Source organism: Vombatus ursinus, unplaced genomic scaffold, assembly GCF_900497805.2.
Source record: "Vombatus ursinus unplaced genomic scaffold, bare-nosed wombat genome assembly UNPS02014863.1, whole genome shotgun sequence".
In the NCBI taxonomy this organism is placed as follows: Eukaryota; Metazoa; Chordata; class Mammalia; order Diprotodontia; family Vombatidae; genus Vombatus; species Vombatus ursinus.
The window spans coordinates 34,242,632-34,266,122 of NW_020954641.1; the positions used below are offsets into that span (position 1 = coordinate 34,242,632).

At 39.8% G+C, this 23,491-nt stretch overlaps 1 protein-coding gene across 2 annotated transcripts in view; it reads left to right on the forward strand.

The window, feature by feature from the left end:
* Positions 1 to 3,980: 3,980 nt before the first annotated feature.
* PPP2R2B (protein phosphatase 2 regulatory subunit Bbeta) overlaps positions 3,981 to 23,491 on the forward strand; it is a 459,792-nt gene continuing 440,281 nt past the window's right edge. For both annotated transcript variants that reach the window (XM_027841646.1, XM_027841648.1), the window contains exon 1: positions 3,981 to 4,140. In XM_027841646.1, coding sequence (XP_027697447.1) covers positions 4,062 to 4,140 — 79 coding nt within the window. In that variant the 5' untranslated portion in view covers positions 3,981 to 4,061. The remainder of the gene's footprint in view (positions 4,141 to 23,491) is intronic.

Below are 23,491 nucleotides of genomic sequence, written 5' to 3' on the forward strand. Positions count from 1 at the left end.
GAACCCCCCCAACAGATTTGAAGTGTTGCAATCCCCTCATTCATAGATGCATACATTAGAGAGGTATAAGCAAAATGTTATGTGACTCTGAGAAAGGAGACAAGGTCATCACTGACTAGGGAGACCAGGCAAGTCTTCTGAGTTGTAATTGCTGACATATATTTCTTAAAGTCTCCCTCATCACATTTTAAATAACTTTTGGCAGTGGAGAGGGTGATAGAAGAAATTCTATCTGGGTCCCATGATGCTTCACATGGAGCACTGATCCTGCATGCCCCAGGATGGTTATAGCTCTACTTGGGGCTTTAGGAAGATTTTTTTTTCAAATGAGGGCAGGAAAAACCAGGTACTTTAGAAGTGCTTCTCCTAGCATTTGGATACAGGCTCTATTTGCCTTTTTGTTTCACGTTGAGGTAACAGTCTTTGATAGTAGTATAAGGATATGTGTATTTATAGCAGTAGGGCATCAGTGGAGATTCATTTAAAGAAGCTAAATGAATAGTGCAATTAGAAGGCACTATAGGGATCAACTAACTTAATCCCATCATTTTACAAAAGGGGAAATTAAGATTTATGCTATTCATTTGGCAGATATTTTTTGACTGCCCTGCCCTCTGAGAACTTATTATCTTATTGGGGAGATAATAAGTGCACACAGGAAGTAGTTAACTAAACATATTAGGAAGGAGGTGAAGAAGTGCTCCAATGAGTTGTCCAGATAACAAGCTTTAACAGTTGAGAGGAGAGGGCCCAGGCAGTATTTTATTGGAGGGTATTGGGTGTGAAGCAAAAGTCATAGGGCTTGAATGCTAACTCTCTTCCTTTACTATTTGGGATCAGGGGTGGGGAACTTGCAGCCTCGAGGTCACATGTGACTCTCTAGGTCCTCAAGTACAGGACTTTGACTGAGTCCAAGTTTTTCAGAACAAATCCTTTTATTAAGGGGATTTGTTCTGCGAAGTTTGGGTTCGGTCAAAGGGCTGCACTTGAGGACCTAGAGGGCCACATGTGGCCTTGAGGCCACAGGTTCCCCACCTGTGGGTGAACCAGGGCAAGTCATTTAATGCTCCTGGACCTAAGCTTTCCTATCTGTATAATAAGGAGGGTTGAAGAACATGATTTCTTCTAACTATAAATTCTGTGATTCTAAATAATTGGACAAAGCGGTAACAGAAAGCAGGCTGCCATGGTCAGTTTTGGTGGCAAAGGTTTGATTGCAAAGGCTGAGAATTGTTCATCAATTACTGGAGCCTAATCATGTGTAATCCAACTTGGTTCAGCCACCATTTTATTTTCTCACCTCATGAAATACTTTTGTTTTATAATTTTAATGCATTAATCACACAACAATCAGTTATCTGTTTTAATCTCATTCTCCTACTAGATTATGATCTCCAAGAGGACAAGGATGAAGTTTTATCTAATTTTGTATATATGTTCTGTATATAGATCTGGAACTAAGGGCTGGTGATCTAGGCTTTGTCTTGGGGCACTAAATTTAGAGAGTACTGACATAGAGGTACAGAAACAACAGAGATTAACAAGGATAATTAAAATAAGGAGATTTGTTATGACAAGCTACAGCAAGAGTCTACCCTGTCCTGCCCATCTCCCCAGCTATCCCCATGGCCTTCTAGCACGCTGCTTGCCCCAGGCATGGTTTGAGGTGCTTGGGAGCAAAAATTCCTACTTTTATCTCTGTATGAAGATAGTGGGTATTTAACATGTGTTTATTGCTAAAATTAGGTTTTGTGTTCTGAATATATTATCAGGGAAATATTACTATGTGTTTTCTTCCTATGCATTTGGGATTGTCCCCAAAGCTAATCCAGGTCATCCAGATAAAGAAGGTTGGAAGTTCATGGTATATGCATCCTTCCACTTCAGAAATAGCTCTCCAAATGCCCGATCTCATTAGAATGAACCAGAAATTCAGTTCCCATGGCTGAGGCTCTCTCTTCAGGGGATATTGATCATGTGATAGATTATTTTTCCCACTGAATTGATTTGTTGCTTCACTACGCCTAAATCGAGTAGTTGTTTGACATCATACAGATACAAGTTGAAGGTAAGGGTGAGGAGCACAGCAAGGAGTTGCTTTGTGACCACACTGGCTGGAATACTAAAGACCTGCTCTCTGATATAATCTAGCATATTCCCCCATTGAAAAATTAAACTTTAAAAAAGTCACAAAAATCATAAAAGCTTGAAAGTTGTAAAAAAAAAAGCTAAAAGTCACAAAAGCTTGAAATTGGTTCTTATGGATTTCTTTAAAGCATGTTCATATTAAGTCTTCTAAAAATCATACTATTTGAAGAGTTGTTTTGCTGGTTCTTAAATTTTGCCATTGGTGTTTGTTACATAGAACTTGGAAGAGTTTTATTTTCTCTTTATCTCTATGTAGAATGAAGAAGATCTTTTCTTCTTGAACGAAGGATGATACAGTTGATAATGAGAGGATTACAGTTAGCAAAAGAGCATCTTGTGATGTTCATTTTGGCCCTGCCAGGCTTAGGGTCAGAGTTGCTAAGCAGAGGGGCTAGAGGCAGGACTTGGGTTGTGATCAGAAACATGAGTCAATATCTGAGCATCATATATTTCATGAGGCAAGAGAAGGATGTGGCCTTGGGTCAGGCAGATGTTTCAAAACTGGGAGAACAAACAAAATTGGAGTTTTATGAGATGACAAGACTAGTTGGTGTCTAATAGGCCAGTTTTATGCTTTGGCTTGAGAAGCCAGCCCTAACCTCTACCTATTCCACCCCACCCCCTACCGAATTAACTTCAGTTGGACAGCTCCCCATTGGTTCCATGTGTAACATTGTCCTCAGCAGCAGTGGCCATCTCCAACCAGTCCTGGCTTAGGCACAAGGGAAGCTCCATATTTGCTTTAGCACGTTTCCAACCTCATTACTTTGTTTTGAGTCAGGCCTGGGTAAGGGGGGGGGTGGTTCTATCAATTTTCCTTGCTCTGATTTCTTCAGTGTGAGTACTCTATGGATGAAGAGCATAACCCTTCTCTGCCTCAGGAGATGGTCTTTGGGGATTGCTATGGTCAAAGCATTTCACATTAATATAATGTAGTGGGCATTTTCCCTTTCACTCGAGCTTCTAGTTAGATTTTCATTCGGGAATATATTGCTCCATGACTGACTTGACCCCGATCCTTTCACCTACACGAAGATCCATATATGTGTAGGGAAGAAGGCAGCTCATTTGAATTCAGGCTCTACTATTCTTGTACTGTGGCTTTAAATTTGAACAGCAACCCACTCTGAGCTGAAGTTACTGCTCTTGTGTGAGTGCTGGCAGAAAAAAAAAAGCAAGCACACAGTTGTGGAACACAAAATCTGTCAGTGTTAGTCCCCTGTCATCGATTCCTCAACCCTGTTATGTTCTGGTTCACCTAAGTGATAAATGGCCCCTTTGTTCTACATTTAGTATTAGAAAGAAGAAGAAGAACAAGAAGAAAGAATCAGATCTAGATTAAGCAGGGACAGAGACCCATTTCATTGCACAGTACTTTAATATTCCTGAGATCCCTGGCATGACAGGGCTACTTCTCTTAGCAGCAGTCTCTCCCCGGAGCAGAGCTCTGTGCTGCCTTTGTTTCATCTGATCTTCTAGCTGAATAAGACATGGTCATTTATCCTCAGTGCTCCCGTATCCTGCTGGATTTCTATTTCTGAAAGAGAAACTGACCAGGAGAAGGAAAAAGGTGGAAGCTGATTTTGGACAGTATTGTTCAGTGTGTGTTTACAGGCAGGACTGACTTACTCAGCAAATCCTGTTCTGATGAGCTCCAGCCAATGAAGTGCTTATATCCCGGCTTGCCTGGGGGCTTCTGAGTTTGAGCTGCATGCAGAAATGTAAGCAGCTCTTCCTGGTGCTGATGGCAAAATGGGGTCCACGGCCAGTTCTTCCTCAGGCTTCCTGGCTTTGCAGATCTGGGAGAGATCCTACATAAACCTATCGGTGATGTAGCCTTCCTGGAAAGCCAAAAGAATCCTCATGGATTCAGGAAACTGGTTTTTGATTTAGAATTATTTTTCTTCTGGAAGATGAAATGCTTTTCTCGTTACCTGCCTTACATCTTCCGACCTCCGAACACCATCCTCTCTTCCAGCTGCCACACAGAAGGTACCGACCAGAGAGGGCGGGTGTTTGGGAGGGTGGAAAGCAAGTGGGATGGGTGTATGACTTCCCCCAAAGCTCTGCTGACACTGCTTTTCACAGATTCTAGATGACTGCTGTTCTTGGCAAAAGCTCGCTGGTGACAGACTTCGATTTGCTTATAAGATCAGCCTGACTGTCTTCTAGATAGAGATTCTTCCCTCAAGGAAAGACTTAAAAATAAAAAAAAGCATGATTATGTCAAAAAGGTGGTTCCTGACATGGATCTAGAACGTTTCTGCCAGTTCTCATTTGATCACACTTAGCATGCAAACAAGTCATCAAAACTGGTGTCAAGACATATTTTCACTAGGTTTTGCCAGGCAGGTTTTCTTAGGCTCTCAAGTTTGTCACTGTCTGTGTAATAACTTGGGGCATGCCCAAGGCAGCAATTAGCCAAATAGATTTGGGCTTTTGACGTAACGGTATAGTGTTTGTTGCGTGTTAGAGTTGTTCACTTGGAATCTGTACTTACGTTGCACACTGGAAAGGTCAGAGCTGACTTTCTGCACTTGCTTGAAATCTATTTTCATAGGAGCTGAAGTCAACACTTCTAGAGACCATCATACTTAAACTTTATATTGCTTTGTAATATAGCTAGGTCCAGGTTAGTACAAATAACAAATCCCCTGATGTGGCTGAATTATTATTTATGGCTCTGAGGGAATGTCTCCAAAACTATCTTCTAGTCTAGCGTGCATTTTGTATGTATGTGTATACTCTGTGTTTTTGTGTGTGTGTGTGTGTGTGTGTGTGTGTATACTCTAAACATTTTTAAAGATGACCCTCTATGGAACACCGTAGGCTTCAGTATCCCCATTGTAACTGTTTGTCCACTTGTCCCTTATGCACCACTGGCATCAGATTGGTCTGTTTTTTTCTCTCCCTGCTACCCCTGAAAAAGGAAGGATTTTGAGAACAGGAACTCTTGCTAGTGAATCACCTAGCATCCTGTCAGCCATAAGGGTTGCCAGTATAATCAGTGCCTGGTATAGGTATGAACTTAGAAGGGAGAGCCCCAAAGAGTCATTATTGTCTTAAGAAAGTAGTGCCAGGACTGAGCAGCATAACCAGTATTTATGGAAAACTTGCAAATGACATTCCTCCTTATTATAAAGGAAGGAGCCTAGGTATAAGGCTGTGCATTTTGAGTGAGAGAGGAATGAAATATAGAGTACAATGCAGCTAGGCTCTTTTCCATCAGAACCTCCCGGGAAATATCACAGGAGATTTGGGATGACTGTTAGCTTGCCAGTGATCTTGACTTTTAAAAAATGTATTTTGAGAAATATCATTTGCTTTTTTAATCTCCTACTCTCTCTATCATCTTCTTTGATGGCCAAGAGAAATAACTCCTTCTCTGTAGTAGAGAGATACAACTCATGGGTTGGGTCTGTCATGCCAAAACAAGCAGTTCACTGTCATATACAATCAGTTTCCACTTCCCATCAACTTTATTTCTACAAGAGTTCTCACATCCCTTCCCTTTTCCCTATTCTGACTCTCCCACCCTGGTACAGGCCTTTTTCCCCTCCCTTGTGGGACTAATATAACAAATCTCCCTTCTCTCCAATTCATCCTTAATTTCACCGACAGGATAATCTTTCTCATGCATAGATCCAGTCATTCAGTCATTCAACAAACATTTATTAAGTACCTGCTTTGTGAGAGGTTGGGGATACAAAGTCAGAATAGTCATGATACTCCTCTGCTTAGAACCCTGATATGGTTCCCTATTGCCTCTGGAACAAAATTCAAAGTAGCTTTCTGTTCAACGCCCTCTGCAATTAGGTATCAATCGTTTGTACTGGGCTACTTGAAATCTCCCTTATATGCCACACCCTCATTTTCTTTTGCGTTTTTGCTCATGTTGTCCCCTGTGTCTACAATGTCCTCATCCCCATTCCTGTCCTGCTATTCTCTACCTGTTGAATTCCTTCAAAGGAATTTAAACCCACCCTTTCAAGTTCAACTCAAATAAAGTTCAACTCCCCTCTGTAAAACCTTCCCTGATTCCCTCAATTGGTAATGTCCTCGTCTTCTCGGATCTCCCACAGTGAGTGCTCTGTTTGCATTTGTCATGCAATCATATATAATTTTCTATCATGGTAACTTACATTTATGTTACACTCCTATAATACTATGAGCTCAGTGAGGGGAGAGACCATCTTTTATATTTCTTTGTGAGATACCTAAGTCTTGTAAATTAAAAAAATCCCCTGAAGTGGTTGAATTATTCAAATTTGAGCTGCCTATTTGGAAACAATGATCATATTTTACAAAATTATGATGTTAAGCAATGTGAATTTGGATAACTGTGACCACTTCAGGGGATTCATTGTTCACACTAATCAGGACCTAGCAGTACTTCCTAAGTTCATAGATTGACAATTGAGCCCAGCCAACTTATTTTATAAACAAAGAAAGTGAAGCCAAAAGAAACAAAGTGATTTGTCAGAGATCCTGCAGATAGGAACTGAAGGAGCTGGGACTGAGGTCTATGTTTACCAATAACAGAACTGTGAACTTGCCGATAGGCCATTCTCTGTGCTCTGCTATAGGTATTTAAGAAATGTTTGTTTAATTGAATTGAATTCCATAGAAAAAAAAATAACTGTCAAACTGATTTTGCATCTTGCAGACAAAAATAGTCTGGTGGGTTGACAGAATCTAATTGGCTTTTTAACTGAATTAACTTATCCATCTAGCAAAAATAGCCAAACCGGTCTGTATATATAGACAGTCCTGACAGCCTCGGTGACTCTCATCATTGGGAACAGAAGTAAAATAAAACATCCCTAAGGTGGAGGAAGAATTTAGTGTCAACTGCTCTGGAATAATCATCAGCACTCACTCTTCAAGGATCTATGAATTCATCTGTGAAATACCTGTGGCTCCTTCTTCCATTGATCCAGATCATAACCCCACTTTGCCTTAGAAGATGGCAAAAAATGCATCCTGCTGAAGCCAACTTTTTGATGAGCTCCTGTCTCTCCATGGTTTTGCACTGTCCCCTGTGCCTGAGATGCTCACCCTCCTCACTTCTGTCTCTTAGAATCTTTGACTTCCTTAGAGATTCAGCTCAAATGCCATTTTCCCAGGAAGCCTTTTCCAGTTTACTTAACAATGTCTTTCTCTCTAAAGTTACTTTTGCATTTACTTTGTATGTGTACTGTATGCACTTATTCACATACATTCTGTCCCCCTCACCTTCTCCTTTAGAATGTAAGCTCCTTAAGAGCAGGAACTGATTTTGCTTTTTCTTTGTATTCTCAGCACCAAGAAGAGTGCTAGGGACATATTAAGTGCTTAATAAATATTGTTCAATTTTGCTTTTTCTTTGTATTCTCACCATAAGAACAGTGCCTGGCACATAGTGCTTAATATATTTATTGATTGACTAATTGATCAGTTGGCTTGTCCTACACTAATAGGTCTAAAGGCTATACATCAAGCTGCTACATCAAGGTAGGACTTGTGTTCTAATGGCAAAACCAGGACTTGTTAAATATTTGCCCTAGGTTTCTGAAATTTTGTCTGAAATGAGTGAGCATTTCTTTTTCTTTAAAACTTTTCCAACGTGGTGAGAATATCACATAACTGACATGGCCTCTGTTTTCTTTTATGACTGGCAACATCACCCCACAGGCTTATCTAGAGAAGCTATTTTATATTACCTCACATCATCATATCTTAATTATCAAAAGGTATTGGGGATAATTTGTTCAAAGCCAAAGAAGTAGGAGTCAGATGAGCAACTCCACAGAAGCCTTCTGGAACTCCTGTGAATACTTTGACTACCCAGATGTACGTGTGATGGAAAGGATCACCATGGTCAGAAGACTGGAGTTTTAGTTTCAGCTTTGTCATTAAATATAAAGATGACAGAGAATACTTCATTTGAAAGCCGCTAGGGCAGCTAGGTGACTCAGTGGCTAGAGCACCAGCCCTGGAGACAGGAGATCTTGAGTTCAAACCCGGCCTAAGACACTTGACACTTACTAGCTGCGTGACCCTGGGCAAGTCACTTAACCCCATTGCCTAGCCAAAAAAAAAAAGGGTCCTTGGAGGCTAGTATGAATCAAAATCTCTAGTACACTATACGTATAGTTAGTTAACCAGTCCACCATGGAAAAATTGATCACCTCCTGTGCGACACCATCCCATTTTTGGACAATTCTAATAGCTAGGAAGTTTATCTGCCTCTCTGTAATATTCACCTAGTTAAAACATGCTCCTAGTTCTACCCTTTGAAGCCAAGTAGAATAATTCTAAACTCTTCAGTGTTTTTACAGAATTTTTTATGATCTTTAGAGTATTCTTTAGCTAGGTCATCCTTAAAGGATTTGTTTTGTCTTGAGGTCATTCACAGGTTCTATAAGGGACTGGTTGACTTCATCAGTTTGGGTTGCTAGCTTCTAGTTTTTAGCATGGTAGATAGACCTGCCCTTTTTAATCGATGAAAGGGAGTGTAAATCTGTGTTTTAAATACGACTTTAGGTGGTTTGAATAGAGACTCTGCTAAGAGGTTGATTTTAATTCTGAAAGCACTTTTGTCACATGGGAGATTGCCAGGAATAAGAAACCCATGCAAAGCCAATAAATTAACTTCATCAACCTAGGTTCTATGGAATTTTTTCATTACACACTTGTAGATTTCTTCTAACTCTCTCATTAGCCTATGCTGGCCACCATCTTGGATCCAGTAGTACTACTGCCTGTCCCCTAATCCTTTTTCTACGTGGTAGCCCTTTAAATGTTTGGAGAGTTATCATTTTTCTCAAAGTCTTCTCCTCCCTGGGCTAGATGTCCCCAGTTCCATGAACTGCTTCACATATGACAAGAACTTGAGGCCCTTCTTCATCTTGGCAGCTCTTCATGTGACCTTGGCCAAGTCATTGGATCTCTTTAGACTTCAGTTTCCTCAAATACTGACTTGGGATAAGAACATATGCCCTCCCTGCCTGCCTCATAGAATTTTGAAGCTTAAATTAGACCATGTATGTGAACACACTTTGAAATAAAGTACTATGCAAATGTAAGACATTCTTATTACAGTGAGGACAAAAATACATTTCTTATGGCTCAACTTAAGAAGGAAACTGTTACTGTAGCTGTGGGGTTCTGGTATCACAGGCTCCCATTACCATGTTCTTCCTTAAATGGAGTAAAATCAAAACAAAAACAAATCATAGCAGTGAAGCATGAACAGGGCTTTGATAGAGACACTCAGATTGTCTTGCTATCTCTGTGGACCTAATTAAAAGAGCAATATTTTTCCCCTTCCCCATTGAGGGGGATGACTCATCCAGCAAAAAATATCACAGTACTAGAGGGACAAAATATCAGTCAAACAGAGATTAATCTGTCTAGGAACAGAGAGGAAATGATGTACAGCAACAGGAACAGGTGAGATATCCTTAAAGACATAATGAGTGCTTCCCCCACCCTTTTCTCCTCTGAGGCCACTATAAAGCTTGGAACTCAAAGGATTATATGTATAGGCACATGTTTATTATACATAATATATATTATACATATATTATATGTGTGGTTATAGATATAGGCACATGTTTATTATACATAATATACATATTATACATACATGTGTGGATATAGATATGTTGTTATTATTCAATTGTTCCCGTGATCCCATAAGGAGTATTCCTGGCAAAGACACTGGAGTGGTTTGCCATTTCCTTTTTCAGTGGATTAAAGCAAACAGAGGTTAAAGTAAGAACATAATAGGGGACCGGTGAGGCAAGCAAAACAGCACATATTCTTACATTCATTTGAGGAAAATGAGGTCCAGGGAGAAGAGGTGCCCTTCTCTACTAAGGTCACAAAACTATTGAATAACAAAGCTGGAACTAGTACCCAGATCTTCTGACTATTTTCTGCACACCAACCTTAGGACACATGAGCAGTTACAGGTGTTTCAAGAATGTCTCTGGGGAGATTGTCCATATGACTCGTATTTCTTTGTCTTTGACGAAGTATGCAGAAATTAAACTTTCATTATCCTTAATTTTCCCCACACAACAGGGTCAACCCAGTCTTTCTTCTATTCACAAGCTTCACTTCTTTTCTCTTTCTTACTTTTTTTCTTCATTCTCTTTCTCTTTTCTCTCTTTCTCTCTCTCTTCCATTAGCATATGTGGGTAAGTTTGTTAGAAGTTTCTCAGGAAAAAATAAGCAGACGCCCTCCATTTTAGTAATAAAATCATAGATCTAGAACTAGGCCATCTAGTCCAACCATCTTAGTTTACAGATGGAGGAACTGAGACTTAGGGCCTTGAGTGACTTGCCCCAGATCACACTCCTCTGTGTCCCACAAATGTTCTCATTCTCACCTCCATACCTTGGTTCTTCTTCTTCTTCTTCTCTTGACCTTTAATTCCCTCTCTCATCTCATCTCTGTCTAACCAAATCCTTCGCATCTTTAAAGTTCAGCTCAAAGCCTACCTCTTCCATGTCAAACTTCCCAGATTTTCTCAGCTTTCACCAATTTCTATTTTTTTTCTGCACTTGGAGACAATGATTATAATCTGTCTGAAAGTCACTAAACAATCCTATCCCAGGTATGATATGTGATATATGATATAGTATAATCTATAATTAAGTATAATAATTATATAGTATATGGCATAATGTGATACTAAATATATTACATACTATATGTTATTCTATATATGATATGTTACATTACATATATTTGTTGATAGACAATTTAGTGCTTAATTATATACTACATTTTTTAAAAAAAATTAGTGCTTGTTGAATGAATGATTAGTCAATCAACACAAATATTTATTGGACAATAGGGAATAACAAAGTTGGATATATAGGGCCTAGAGTGAAATGATGAAGGTCTTTAAAAGCTAGGCAAAGTAATTTTGACTTACTGGGATTATAAACAGGAGTTATTGTAGCTTCTTGTATAGGGATGTGCTATGATAAAACATGTTCATGCTTATTAGTTTGGGAGCAGAATAGAAAATGTATTGGGGAGGGAGGAGGAGAGCCTGGTGTCAAGGAGAAAAGGTACGAGATCACTGTATTAATCTGGACAAGAAGTGTTGAGAGCTAAGACTAAGACAAAAGTGGGAGAAATGGAAGGAGAAATTTCCACCTGACTTAGGATTGTGATGGTAAGTGCTTAACAATCAGCTCTTCAAAAAGCAGGACATACTTTTAAATTTAATCTGCATTATTAACATTCTCTCCCTCTCTCTCTCTCTCTCTCTCTCTCTCGTGTATATATGTATGTATTTGTATATGTGTGTGTCTGTACACACACACACACACACACACACACACACATCTCTGGAGATAGTTTTGGGGACAAGTTAATGAGTAGTTTGTGACCTGATAAATTTGAGGCAACAGTCATACAATTATAAACCCTCAACATGGTTATGTTCTATAGCAATATGGAATTAAGCCTGGGATATATATTAGGTTAAGACTTCAGATGTACAATTGTTTCCAAGCTACCTTGGCACTGCAGAGAGCCAACATGGAAAAGTTTCCCTCTTGAACAACAAAAACAACAACAACAGCAAAAACTCTTTACTTAATTATTAAGAGAGGTAAAAGTATCTTTGTCTGAATTTGCTTATTTGAGAGTACCAAGACTTTAAACGTGTGGTCTTGTAACACATTTTATAGAATGCTTAAGAGTCCTTAAAAAATCAGCAACCAACGTGGTAGGTTGTACAAATACCATTGCCCATTTTGCGTATTAGGGAACTGAGGCCCAGAGAGGTCAAGGTGGCACAGGTAGCAAGCATCAGGGCTGGTACACAAACCCAAGTTTTCCACCTTCAGGACGAGGGAGTACAACACACTATTTCTCAGTCACATTTCCTGATTTGTTGTTCAGGTTTTCTGGTAACTTGAAAAACTGACTTCTTTTTCTCAACCCATTATCCGTGCTTTTTTCTAGTTTTGCCCTGTAATGAGTTCTATGAAGTCAACCTTTAAATGAACCATTTTTGGGTCCACTGCTTAAAGAGGAGGCAGAAGCTATTCCACTTGCCCCCAACAAATATGAAGATAGATTGTACGGGTTGAGGGAGATTTGAACATTTTAATTATCTCAATTTTAACCTGGTTAAAGATGCTTCCCTTCCTCAGTCCCCACACCAAAATGATCAGTTGTTTTGTGTGTCTAGCTGTTTTCTGTTTTGTATTTACATGAAAATCATTATGATTCTATTGGAACCATCTGATAACTTCCTGTGTTACCAATTATTCTTGGTTAAAATATCCACTACCAGGTGCTAAGCTCTGTTGTTTCTATAATGCAGAGGGAGTGCAAGTGTGGTCAGTATTCTCTAGAAAGTGCCTTTTAATTTATCACGTTATGCCGTGGCTCCTTCACTCTAGTTATGGCTCTGGGTCTATTATCTTTTTTCTCTGTTTAACATTGGCCCATTTAACATAAATGGACTTAATCTTAAAAACTTACTGAAACCTGCAGCTGGTGTAGAAGTGTGCATTCCGAGGGGAGAAGATGTTAAGGAACAATACTTTGGGTGTTCTACAACCAAGAGAGGTGATCATTTTGATTTTTAGGTTTTGCTTGAAGTATCAATTACAAAGGCCTATACTTTTGGAGCTCTAGTTAGTACAAATGTTTTGTTGTTGTCGTTTAGTTATTTCAGTCATGTTTGACTCTGTGATCCCATGTGGGGTTTTCTTGGCAAAGATACTAGGGCGATTTGACATTTCCTTCTCCAGCTTATTTTACAGGTGAGAAAACTGATGCAAACAGGGTGAAGTGACTTGCCCAGGGTCACACGCCTAGTAAGTGTCAGAGGCCAGATTTGAACTCATGAAAATGAGTCTTCTTGTTTCCAAGCCCAGCACTCTGTCCATTATGCCACCTAGTTGCCCCTAATATAAAGGTCAACTCCTTCCTTAAACATTCCACAAATCCAACAACCATGTATCAGGGGAAATCATGAAATTTCAATCTGTTAGGAGACCTTAAAGAATACTTAGACCAATTCTTTTGTTTTCCAAATTAGGAAACTGAGGCCTAGAGAGGTTTGATAGGATCATAGATTATTTTTTTTAAAGCTGGAAAGCACCTTTGAAACCATCCAATTTAGTGCTCTCACAATTACAAATGAGGATACGAGGCCTAGAGATGTGAAATTACTCATCTGAGGTCACACAATGAGGCAGTGGCAGAGCTGGCATTCAAACTTAGGTACTGATTGCAAATCAAGGATTTTTTCTAGTGTACTGTGCTGGCCAGTTCCAGAAGAAGGAAGAAGGAGAGCTGGCTTTGGGCCCCAGTTCTTCTGATTTAGAACCCTAGGCTTTCCCCACAAAAGCTGGAGAGGTTTTTACCCACTGTGCCATTATTGATTATTATGTTCAAAGTACAGTACAAAACACTTAGAGAGAGGCAGAGCATAGATAAAACTTGGTCCCTGCCATCAAAAGGCTTATATATTCTGCTGGAGAGATATGACACACACACAAATAAGCATCATGTGAAATAATGTAGGATAAGTGCATAAGGGAGGTGCAAAGGACTATGTGAGAATCAAGGGGGAAACATGGCGGTCTTTCTGGAGGATGTGGACACATTAGTTTGGACCTCAAGGATGAGTAGGAGTTCAACAGATGGAACTAGGGGAAAGTGGGAATTACATGTAAGGTAGAGAAGAAAACACGAGGAAAGGTGTGGAGGTTGGAAATTTCAAGCATGACTGTGGGACGGTGAGCAGTCCAGTTTGGTTGGAACGATGGCAGAGCTTTCCATTGTCCATCTATTACAGGTTGGGTGCGCAGGGTCCCTTTCTGCTTGAATCTCTGGCACAGAAGTTTGACCCCTACATTTTAGACAGTGTGGAACCTTTGAAGGGGTTTTGAACAGAAAAGAGACATGGAGTCTAGAATTCTGAAGTTCTTCCACTGATTCATTTGGACAAGTAACCTAAAGTGAAAATTCACCTAAAGTGAAATTTTATTTCACTTTATTTTATTTTATTTATTTATTTATTTTAATTCACTTTCCTCAGGGCAGCTAGGTGGCACAGTGGACAGAGTGCTGGGCCTGGAGTCAGGAAGGATCCTCTTCCTGTGTTCAAATCTGACCTCAGACACTTACTATCTGTGTGACTCTGGCCAAGTCACTTAACCCTGTTTGCCTCAGTTTCCTCGTATGTAAAATGAGCTAGAGAAGGAAATGGCAAGCCACTCCAGCATCTTTGCCAAGAAAACCCTAAATGGGGTCACAAAGAGTCAGACGTGACTGAAAACAACTCAACAACAACAATACTTTCCTCAAATGAAGTTAATAATACTGGTATTGCCTACCTCACAAGAATGCTGTGAAGATCACAGGATTATAGGGACCTCTGAGGTCATCTAGTTCAACCTCTTCATCTTACAGATGAGGAAACTGAGGCCCCATGGAAGTTTAGAGACTTACACAGTATGCATTTGAACCCAGGTCTTCCAATTTCAGGGTCACTTTTCTTACCACTGCCTCTCAAGCTCTTTAGTAGATGTAGATGTAGAATTTGGAAGGTATATTAAAAGTGCAGAGAATTGCAGTTATTGGCTGTGTTGTTACTGCTGCCCTTTTCCATCATCCATCTGTAGCAGACTGAGTGTGAGCGTGGGGTCCTTTTCATAGAGAGCTTTTGTTTCAGGAGTTCTTTGCTGGTCTGTCACGCTCCATAATGACCTCATCAGATTTTGAGGACACAGAGTCTGATGTTTTCCTTTTCAAGAGGTTCTTGGACTCCAAGGTCCCTTGGTCAGGGCTGTTTCTGATTGGTGTTCAGGGACTCATTGTTATTCTCTTGTACTTCTGACCTAAGGTAATTTCTCCATTTTGGCATAATTTTATAAATCTAATAGGAAAAAAAACACTCGCAATGAAATCACTGCCATGGCTCCTGGGGCAGGTCCATTTGTTTTCTGAGTCATCGTTTTGACTGTGACTTGCCTGGCAGACAGTCTGAGGGAGGAGGAAGGAAAGATGGGCTGCAGTGGCAAAGGCCTTACTTCATGACTGAAGCCCTGGAGGGCACAGTTGGTGGGGGTTGGGAGAGAATCTATGAGGGGAAATGAGTGGCTGGGGAAGGGGTGGGGTGAAGCGTCTAAGTTTGTGTCTGAAAGCTGGCCCTGGATTTATTGTTTGGGGTCAGGCAAACTCCCCTCCCTGGGCCCTGTTACAGCAAATTCAGTGGCATTAGCTTTCCCTCTCTGTGGGAGGGAAGGGTGAGCCAGGGAGCCTGCCTGAGACAGGATTCTGTGAAAGCCACTTCTCCCAGCAGGAGAAACAGAGCCTTTAGAAGATTTCTCAGCCCTTGGATACCAACAGGCCTGTAATTCAGATCCATGGATGTCCCATGTTCACAAGCAACTATTTCTGACTGTGTTTGACAGCAGCCCTACAAACATGGAGACCTGTTTACTGTTTTGTAACCCAGACAAAGGCTTATTTTCTTCCCACCATTTTCCCCAATGAGCATTGCCAAGAACACTGCATGTACTGTTTTGGAAAAGAGCTAGGCATTCTAGGCAGTGAGAAATGGGTTAAGTTAGCTCTTCTAAAACCAGCTCCAGTAATAGCAGGATGTTTGAATAGATGGAGGAAGACAGCTTGGAACCACAGTTCTCAGAGCTTGCTTAAAAAATTTTTTTTTTTTTGCATCTTCATGTTAATTTTATTTAAACTGTTTTAGTCATTGTGTATTGTCCTTTTGGCTCTATTTTCTTCAATCTGTATCACTTCCTATGAGCCTTCCCATGTTTCTAGGAATTTTGCACATTTGTCATTCCTTACTCTGTAATAATCTATTATATTAATGTACCATAATTTGTTCAGCAATCCCCCAGTTGTTAGGTGCATACTTTGTTTCCAGCTTTGTATTATCCCAAATGATCGATCAGCAAGCATTCACTGAACACATACTATGGGCCAGGCACTGTACTAGGTACTGGTTAATGCTGCTGTGAATTTTTTTAGATATGGGTCTTTTCTTGCTTTCAATAAGGGCCAAAAGTATATATAATCTAGTGACCTTTTTTTCACAATTCTAAATTATTTTCTAAAATGATTGAACCAATTCCCAGCTCCACCAGTGAATTAGCATGCCTATTTTCCCACAACCCTTCCAATAATGGTTCCCCTCCCTCCCCACCATGTTTTAGTATCTGGAGATGACTTAGTAGGTTAATATAGTATTTATTGGACTGCTCTGTGGAGAAAAAGAGTAAATCTGTTCTGCTTATCTCTGTTGACCCCAGAGGACTAGGGAGAGTAGGCATAGACTGCAAACAGGCAGATTTAGGCTGGCCAGTGTGCATGAATTTCCTAAGAATTGGGGTTATCCAAAAGTGAAATGATCTGCCTCAGGAGATGGGGAATTTCCCCTTACTAGAGGTTTTCAAGGAAAGGCTGGATGACTACTATCCAAGGAATGGTGTAGAGTAGACAGAGGGAGTTCAGGTATGAGTTGGGTGGTTTGGCCTCTAAAGTCTCTTCCAACTCTGAGATTCCATTTCATTAGATACCTCAGGCTTAATTTAATTTGTATTTCTCTGATTATTAGTGATTTTGAACATTTTCCCCTTAGGTGATTATTGATCATTTGTTTCCTCTTCTTTTGAAAACTGTTCATGACTGGTTTGGCTTTTTCTATAGGAAAAAAAAACACAAACAACTCACTACTGTCTCTAGTGAGAACTCTGTGTTAGTTTGATCTCTTATCCTAAATATAAGTGTGGGAAGATTGAAGCAGTCATATTTCTCCACCTGATCAGTTCCTCCATAGCAGGAGTTGGACGTGAGGTGACTGATCAGGGTCTTTGTTAAACATCATTCCAGCCCTTCCTGGAGTGCTGGTGGTGAATGAAGTGTGTGCTAAGCACAGAGTGGGACATACTCACCTTGAGTATATTCTGCTCGGGGCTGGTCCTTGGCAAAATTGGGAAGTGGGTCAAGTTTGTTTTCATCTTTTCCTTCCAAGACCCTCAGGGTCCCTTTCAACACTAGATTAAAAGAATGTCAGAGCCGAAAGGGATGCAAAAGGCCTCTTAATCCAGCCTTCTCATTGCACAGAAAAGGAAACTGGGGTCTAGGAAGATTAAGTGACTTGTTTAAGGTCACTTCTCTAGGGAATGGCAGAGTTGAGACTCATATCCGGACCTCCTGATTTCAGGTCCATGGCTCTCTCCTCTGCATTACACTGCCTCTCACATGCTACCGTTTTAGGATTCTTTTTCAGAGTTCTTTCTCCGTCAAGCATCTCATGTCAAATTGTTCACAAGTAGGGATTAATTCAGTAAGAAGCCTTATATTTTCCTTGACTTAGTGTAGGGGAGGGGGTCATATAGGCCAACAAGGCTGACCTGAAGAAAGGCGTGCTGAAGCCAAGGAAAAAAGCAACTGGGTGACACAGTGGATAGAGCACTGGGCCTGCCCATCAGGAAGACCTGAGTTCAAATCCAACCTCAGACATTAGCTCTGTGACGCTGGTTAAGTCACTTAGTTCCTATTTGCCTCAGTTTCTTCATCTGTAAAATGGGGATAATAATAGTACTTACCTCTCAAGTTTATGAGGATTAAATGAGATAATAATACAATTATTATATTATATTATATTATATTTATTATATTATATTTATTATATTATATTATATATAATAAGTGATATATCCAGTTAGGCATTATTACTGTTGCTGCTGTTGTTTTTCAGGTCCGTGATTTCTTTAGTGTAGGGAATGCCTAGAATAGAATCTACCATGGCAGATCTACTTCTCTTTCCTCTTCTTTTGAAACTCTGCAACTACTTCTACAAGGACATTGGAATGCTTCTTTTATGGGGCCCTGTTTAAGCAAAGTCAACAGGCATTGATTAGATGCTTACTGTGTGTCAGGCATTGCTTAAGTAATAATAATAGCTTTTAGCTTATAAGTGTATAGCACTTTAGAGTTTGAAAAGTTTTATACGTGCCTCATCTCATTTGATTCTCCTAACAGACTCATGAGGTATATACACAGTGCAAGCACTTTTTTGTACCCATTTTGCAGATGAGGAAACCGAGGCCCAGAGAAATGAAAGTGATTTACCTAGTCATGCATCTGGAAAGTAGCAGAATTTCAATACATATCTTTTGGTTCCAAGTTCAGTGGCCTTCCAGAAATGCTGTCTGAACTTAGTACTTTTAAATTGAAATCATAAGATACAAATCAGGATTATTCTTTTGAGGTTAGTCCTGTGAGGTTTGTCCTTAGTCAAATATAGGATGTCCCAAAGTCTTAGTCACTTTTTAAGCCATTAAAGAAATTTTCTAATAATTTCATTGAAGATATTAAAGTTTAAAAACTGCATTAAGACTTTTAGGATCCCTTGTATATAGAAAAGACCTTCCTGTGATATTTTGTGGCCTATACAACAGAATCAGTGTAATAGAATATAGAAGGAACCCTAATCCCAGCATTAGGAAAGACCTTGGTTCAAAACCTGTCTCTAAATGTTTATTAGGTGGCACAGCAGATAAAGTTCCGGACCTAGAGTCAGTAACATTCTTCTTCCTGAGTTCAAATCTAGCCTCAGACATTTTCTAGCTGTGTGACCCTGGGCAAGTCACCTAACCCTGTTTCCTTCAGTTTCCTCATCTGTAAAATGAGCTGGAGAAGAAAATGGCAAATCACTCCAGTATCTCTTCCAATAAAATCCTAAATGGGGTCACAAAGAGTTGGACATGACTGAAAACGACTAAACAACAACAACGAATGGGCAAACTACTTAATTTCTCCAAGCCTTAGTTTCCCCATCTGTAAAATGGGGATAATACCATTATCTGCTTCACGGAGTTGTTGTAAGGCTCAAATGAAATAATGTTTGTTAAGTACTTTGCTAACTTGAAAGTACTGTCCAAGTGTTAGCTATTACCATTTCGTTCATTTGACAAATATTATGTCAGACAATTCACAGAATTACTTTACTACTTCAGGCCTCAATATTGTCTTCTGTAAAATGAGGCCATCGGACAAAACGTTTTCAAAGGTCCCTTCTGACTCTGATTCCATGATTCCCGGGGACAGTAAGACAATAACTCATGACTCCTGTGGGTCTCAGTCAAGTTGCTCCCAAGGTGAGGCTGAGATAATGCAAGATTAGCGAATTGAACGCTTTCTGGCAGGCTATGGAGGAAATCCCCAGGAGGATAACAACAGGGCCGTAATCTGAACCCTTTGCTTCATGTATTTTTCCCTCTTCTGAGCTGTGAAAGACCTTATAATCTATGTACTTCTTTGGACCTTCTCCTGGTACAGGTCTTCACCCTTTGAGAATTTCCTAGAATGATTCTGCCAATACAAAGTGAGGTTTGGCTTTCCCAATACAATTTAAAGGCAGCCCAGTTGAGGCCGCTCATTCTTGAGCACTTTGTAATGTTCCTACCCAGGAGACCCTGAGTGGAAGCAGGCTATTCAGTTCTTTAAAGAAGTGACTATGTAAGACTTTTATTTAAGAGGAATTTCGTTATTTACTGAAATTTATCCCAGTTACTTGCTAGAATTAATGGAAATATATATCCTTTGGTGGTAAACCTTAAAACAGGATTTCATTGATGAACATGTCAGATTTCTAAGATGTCTAATAGATTGAGAGCTAGCCTCAGACTTAGGAATATGCACTCCATCTCTGACACATACTGGCTTGTGACCTTTGACAAATTACTTAATTTATCTAATTTACTAGGGCCTTTGGCAACTCTCCAAGATTAGCAGGTGCTGATCTACATTGGTGGAATAAATTTCCTTACCCAGAGTTTCTATAATAATGAAATCAAAGGTCTAGTTTAGAAAAACAAAGCAAAAGAAAACAAAACAAAATTATTCTTCTGACATACAGGGCTTAGCACAGTGCTAGTCACAAAACAGACACTTAATAAATGTTTATTGACTGACTTTCAGTAACATAATGATAACTGCCCATTCCTGTCTCACCCCTACTCGCATCAGTGCCATGAGGTCCTAGAGGTCCTGGGACTTCATTTTTGTATCCTCAAGGCTTAGTGCGGTGCTGGAAACTGTACTTAGTAAGGGCTTAACAAATGTTCGTGTAATTACATTTGCATTTGTTGCTCTTGATTCATTTCAGTCACTTAGTGACCCCATTTGATGTTTTCTTGGTAAACCATTTCCTTCTCCAGCTCATTTTACAAATGAGGAAACTGAGGCAAACAGGGTTAAGTGTCTTGCCCAGAGTTACACAGCTAGTAAGTGTCTGGGACTAAATTTGAACTCAGGTCCTCCTGACTCGAGAGCTGGCATCCTATTTATTGTCACCACCTTTCTGCCCTACATGTGCATGGCACTTTTAATTAATCCACAAGCATTTATGGGATGAATATAGAGAGGCAAAGAAACATCTACATGAATTGACCCAGTGAAGTCAGCAGAGCCATGAAAATACACACAATGACTGCACCAATGTGGGTGGAAAGAACAACCACAAAAAACAAAGTGAATGTCACAAAATTATTTAGAACACGCATGGCTTGAAAGCAGAGCTATGAGAAGACATTCCTACTCCACTCCTTTGCAGAGGTGGGAGGTCCGCAAGTGCTATACACTGCACATGTATTCACACTTTTCCCATCTATTCATCAGTTATGCTGATTGTTTTTCCTTTTTTAAAACAATACTATTTGATACATAGGATGACTCAGGGAAGGGGGGATGGGAAGGATACTGGGAGGAATAAATGGTGGAATAAAACCCCAAAATATATCAATGAAAACTTTTTTTTTTTTAAAAAAACTACTGTGTGCCAGACACTGTGCTGGGCCCTGAGGATTCAAAGAGAAAAGAAATAATCCTTACCCTCAAAGAGCTTACATTCCACTGGAGCAACATATAGCTCCAATAGTTATTTATATAATTGGATTTATATACATATATCGGTATATAGCAAATGTCATTTGAACCTTACAACTTCAATTTAAGTCGGTAATGATAGGTATTATTATCCCCATTTTACAGATGTGGAAACTGAGGCTCAGAGACATAAAACTGTCTTGCCCAAGGTCATAGAGCTGGTAGGTTTAAAAAAAAAAAAAAGATTCACACTCAGGTCTTCTGGATTCCGGGGCCAGCCCTCTAATTACTGCATTATAATGCTTCTTAGATAGCACAGTTATTCAATTCCACAGTATTTTTATATGTTTTCTCAGTTGGCATACCTCTTCTCCACTGGTAGATAGCAAACCAACCAGAGGCATATCCCAGTTCAGAGGTGAAGATCTGGGACAATCAACTTCTATCAGATTGATTCCTTTACTAGTCCTTGTATTCTGAAATGTACTGCGTACTGCGCCAGATTGCAGTCCTCTCTTCCCAGCCTCGGTGACCATGGCATAGTGAACTGGACATGCTTGGCACAGGCTGCTCTGAGTTCACTTTATTTGTGCTCATTTCCGGGCTTTTGTTTGGAAATTGTGTTTTTGGCTCAGATTCAGATAAATTCAAACCAAGATGATAAATGGAAACAATCTTATAGGTGAAGCTGGTGCCAAGGCTTCGGTTACAATAGTCTATTGATTCTCAGATATGCTCTGAGCATCATACAAAATTATTTATTTGATACAGCCCTATCAGGTTGTAGTGCAGACCTTAGTGGATTGATTAAAAGTACATGGTAGGAGCGATAACAAAGGCTCATTTAAAGAGCCACCACCCTGCTGAGACTAATGCAGCCGTGCCAAGCAAGGAAGAAGGTGCCTATTAACACAACTTTGCATTTAAAAACTGAGTCATCCCCCAGACTTCTAGGTTGCCAAAGCAAGAAAGTAAATGTATTTCCCTTAGACCTCATTTGCAACTCAGGACCATTGGTAGAGGTCCCAAATAAAGTGAGTGAGACTCGAATTAAATTGCCTTAGGAACTGAAATCATCCCTATCTACTGATTCTAGATACTGCTGTAGTATAATGACTGGCACACTGGGCTTAGACCCAGGAGACCATGGTTCAAATCTTGTCTCTAACTCTCATTAGCTCACACGTTCAGACAGCTAGGTGGTACAAAGGATAGATGGGAAGGACTTGAGTTCAAATCCTGTCCCAGATAATAGCTGTGGTGAGTCACTTAACCTCTGTTCCTCAGTTTCCTTATCTGTAAAATTGGGATAATTATAGTGCCTACATAACTGGATTGATGTGAAAGGCAAATGAAATAATAGATGTGAAATATTTTGTAATGGCACTATATGAATTCTAGCTGTTATTATCACCATCACTATCATTATTTTTTTTTTGAAGGTAATTGGGGTTAAGTGACTTGCCCAGGGTCAAACAGATAGTGCCTGAGGCCAGATTTGAACTGAGGACCTCCTGACTCTAGGGCCAGTGCTCTATCTACATCACCATTATCATCATCATCATTATTATTATTATTATTATTATTATTATCATTATTATTAGCCATATGACCTGGGAGAATCCCTTTACCTCTTTAGCCTCAGTTTTTCTATCTGTAAAATGGAGATAATAATATTTGTACTACCTGCCTCATAGGATAGTTATAAGAAATGCATTTTGTTAACCTTAAAGCCTTCATAGAATGTGATCTATTATTATAGCTTCTCACAGTGTCATTTCTAAATGTGGAGAAAGACTAGGGATTGCTTAAAGGACTGGTAAGAATTGGAACGGGGAGAGGGAGAGGAACAGGGCTGGTTTACAAATTTGTTTTAGTCCTTAATGCTAATTCCTTCTCTTCCAACAGTCTGTCCCTTGATCACAAGTTTCCCATCTGGCATTACTCATTCATTATAGAATAAGTATTAGCTATATCCTGCCAGTGAGAGATTCCACATGGTTGGAAGAAAAGAACTCCGCAAGTTGTATTAAAATGGGGCCCTGATGTACAATGTGGTTATCCAGAGCAAGAGTTTCCCAAATTGTACCTCTAAACCAATATTACAGGGCATAAAATCCTGGAGCACAGGAAATAATCTCTCCCTTGCCCCTTCTTGTGGATGAACTTTACCGAACATCAGGAGCACAGAGTTGTCTGTCCTTACTAAAGGCGCACAAGAACAGAGTCCCTACGGCCTCTCACGGCAAGCATTCCCAGTGTTTTGTCTTTCTCATAGTCATAGATAAAACCCCTTCGTAAGCTTGAAGACGGCAATTTCGTCACCTTATTCCCCTTAGCTTTTTCTTCATCAGGCTAAGCAATCCCATTTCCTTCAGTCCTTCTAGGATCCATTTTTCATCTCTGGGATTATTTTTGTTGTCCTTGTAGGTGAGTGTGGGACAGATATCTAAT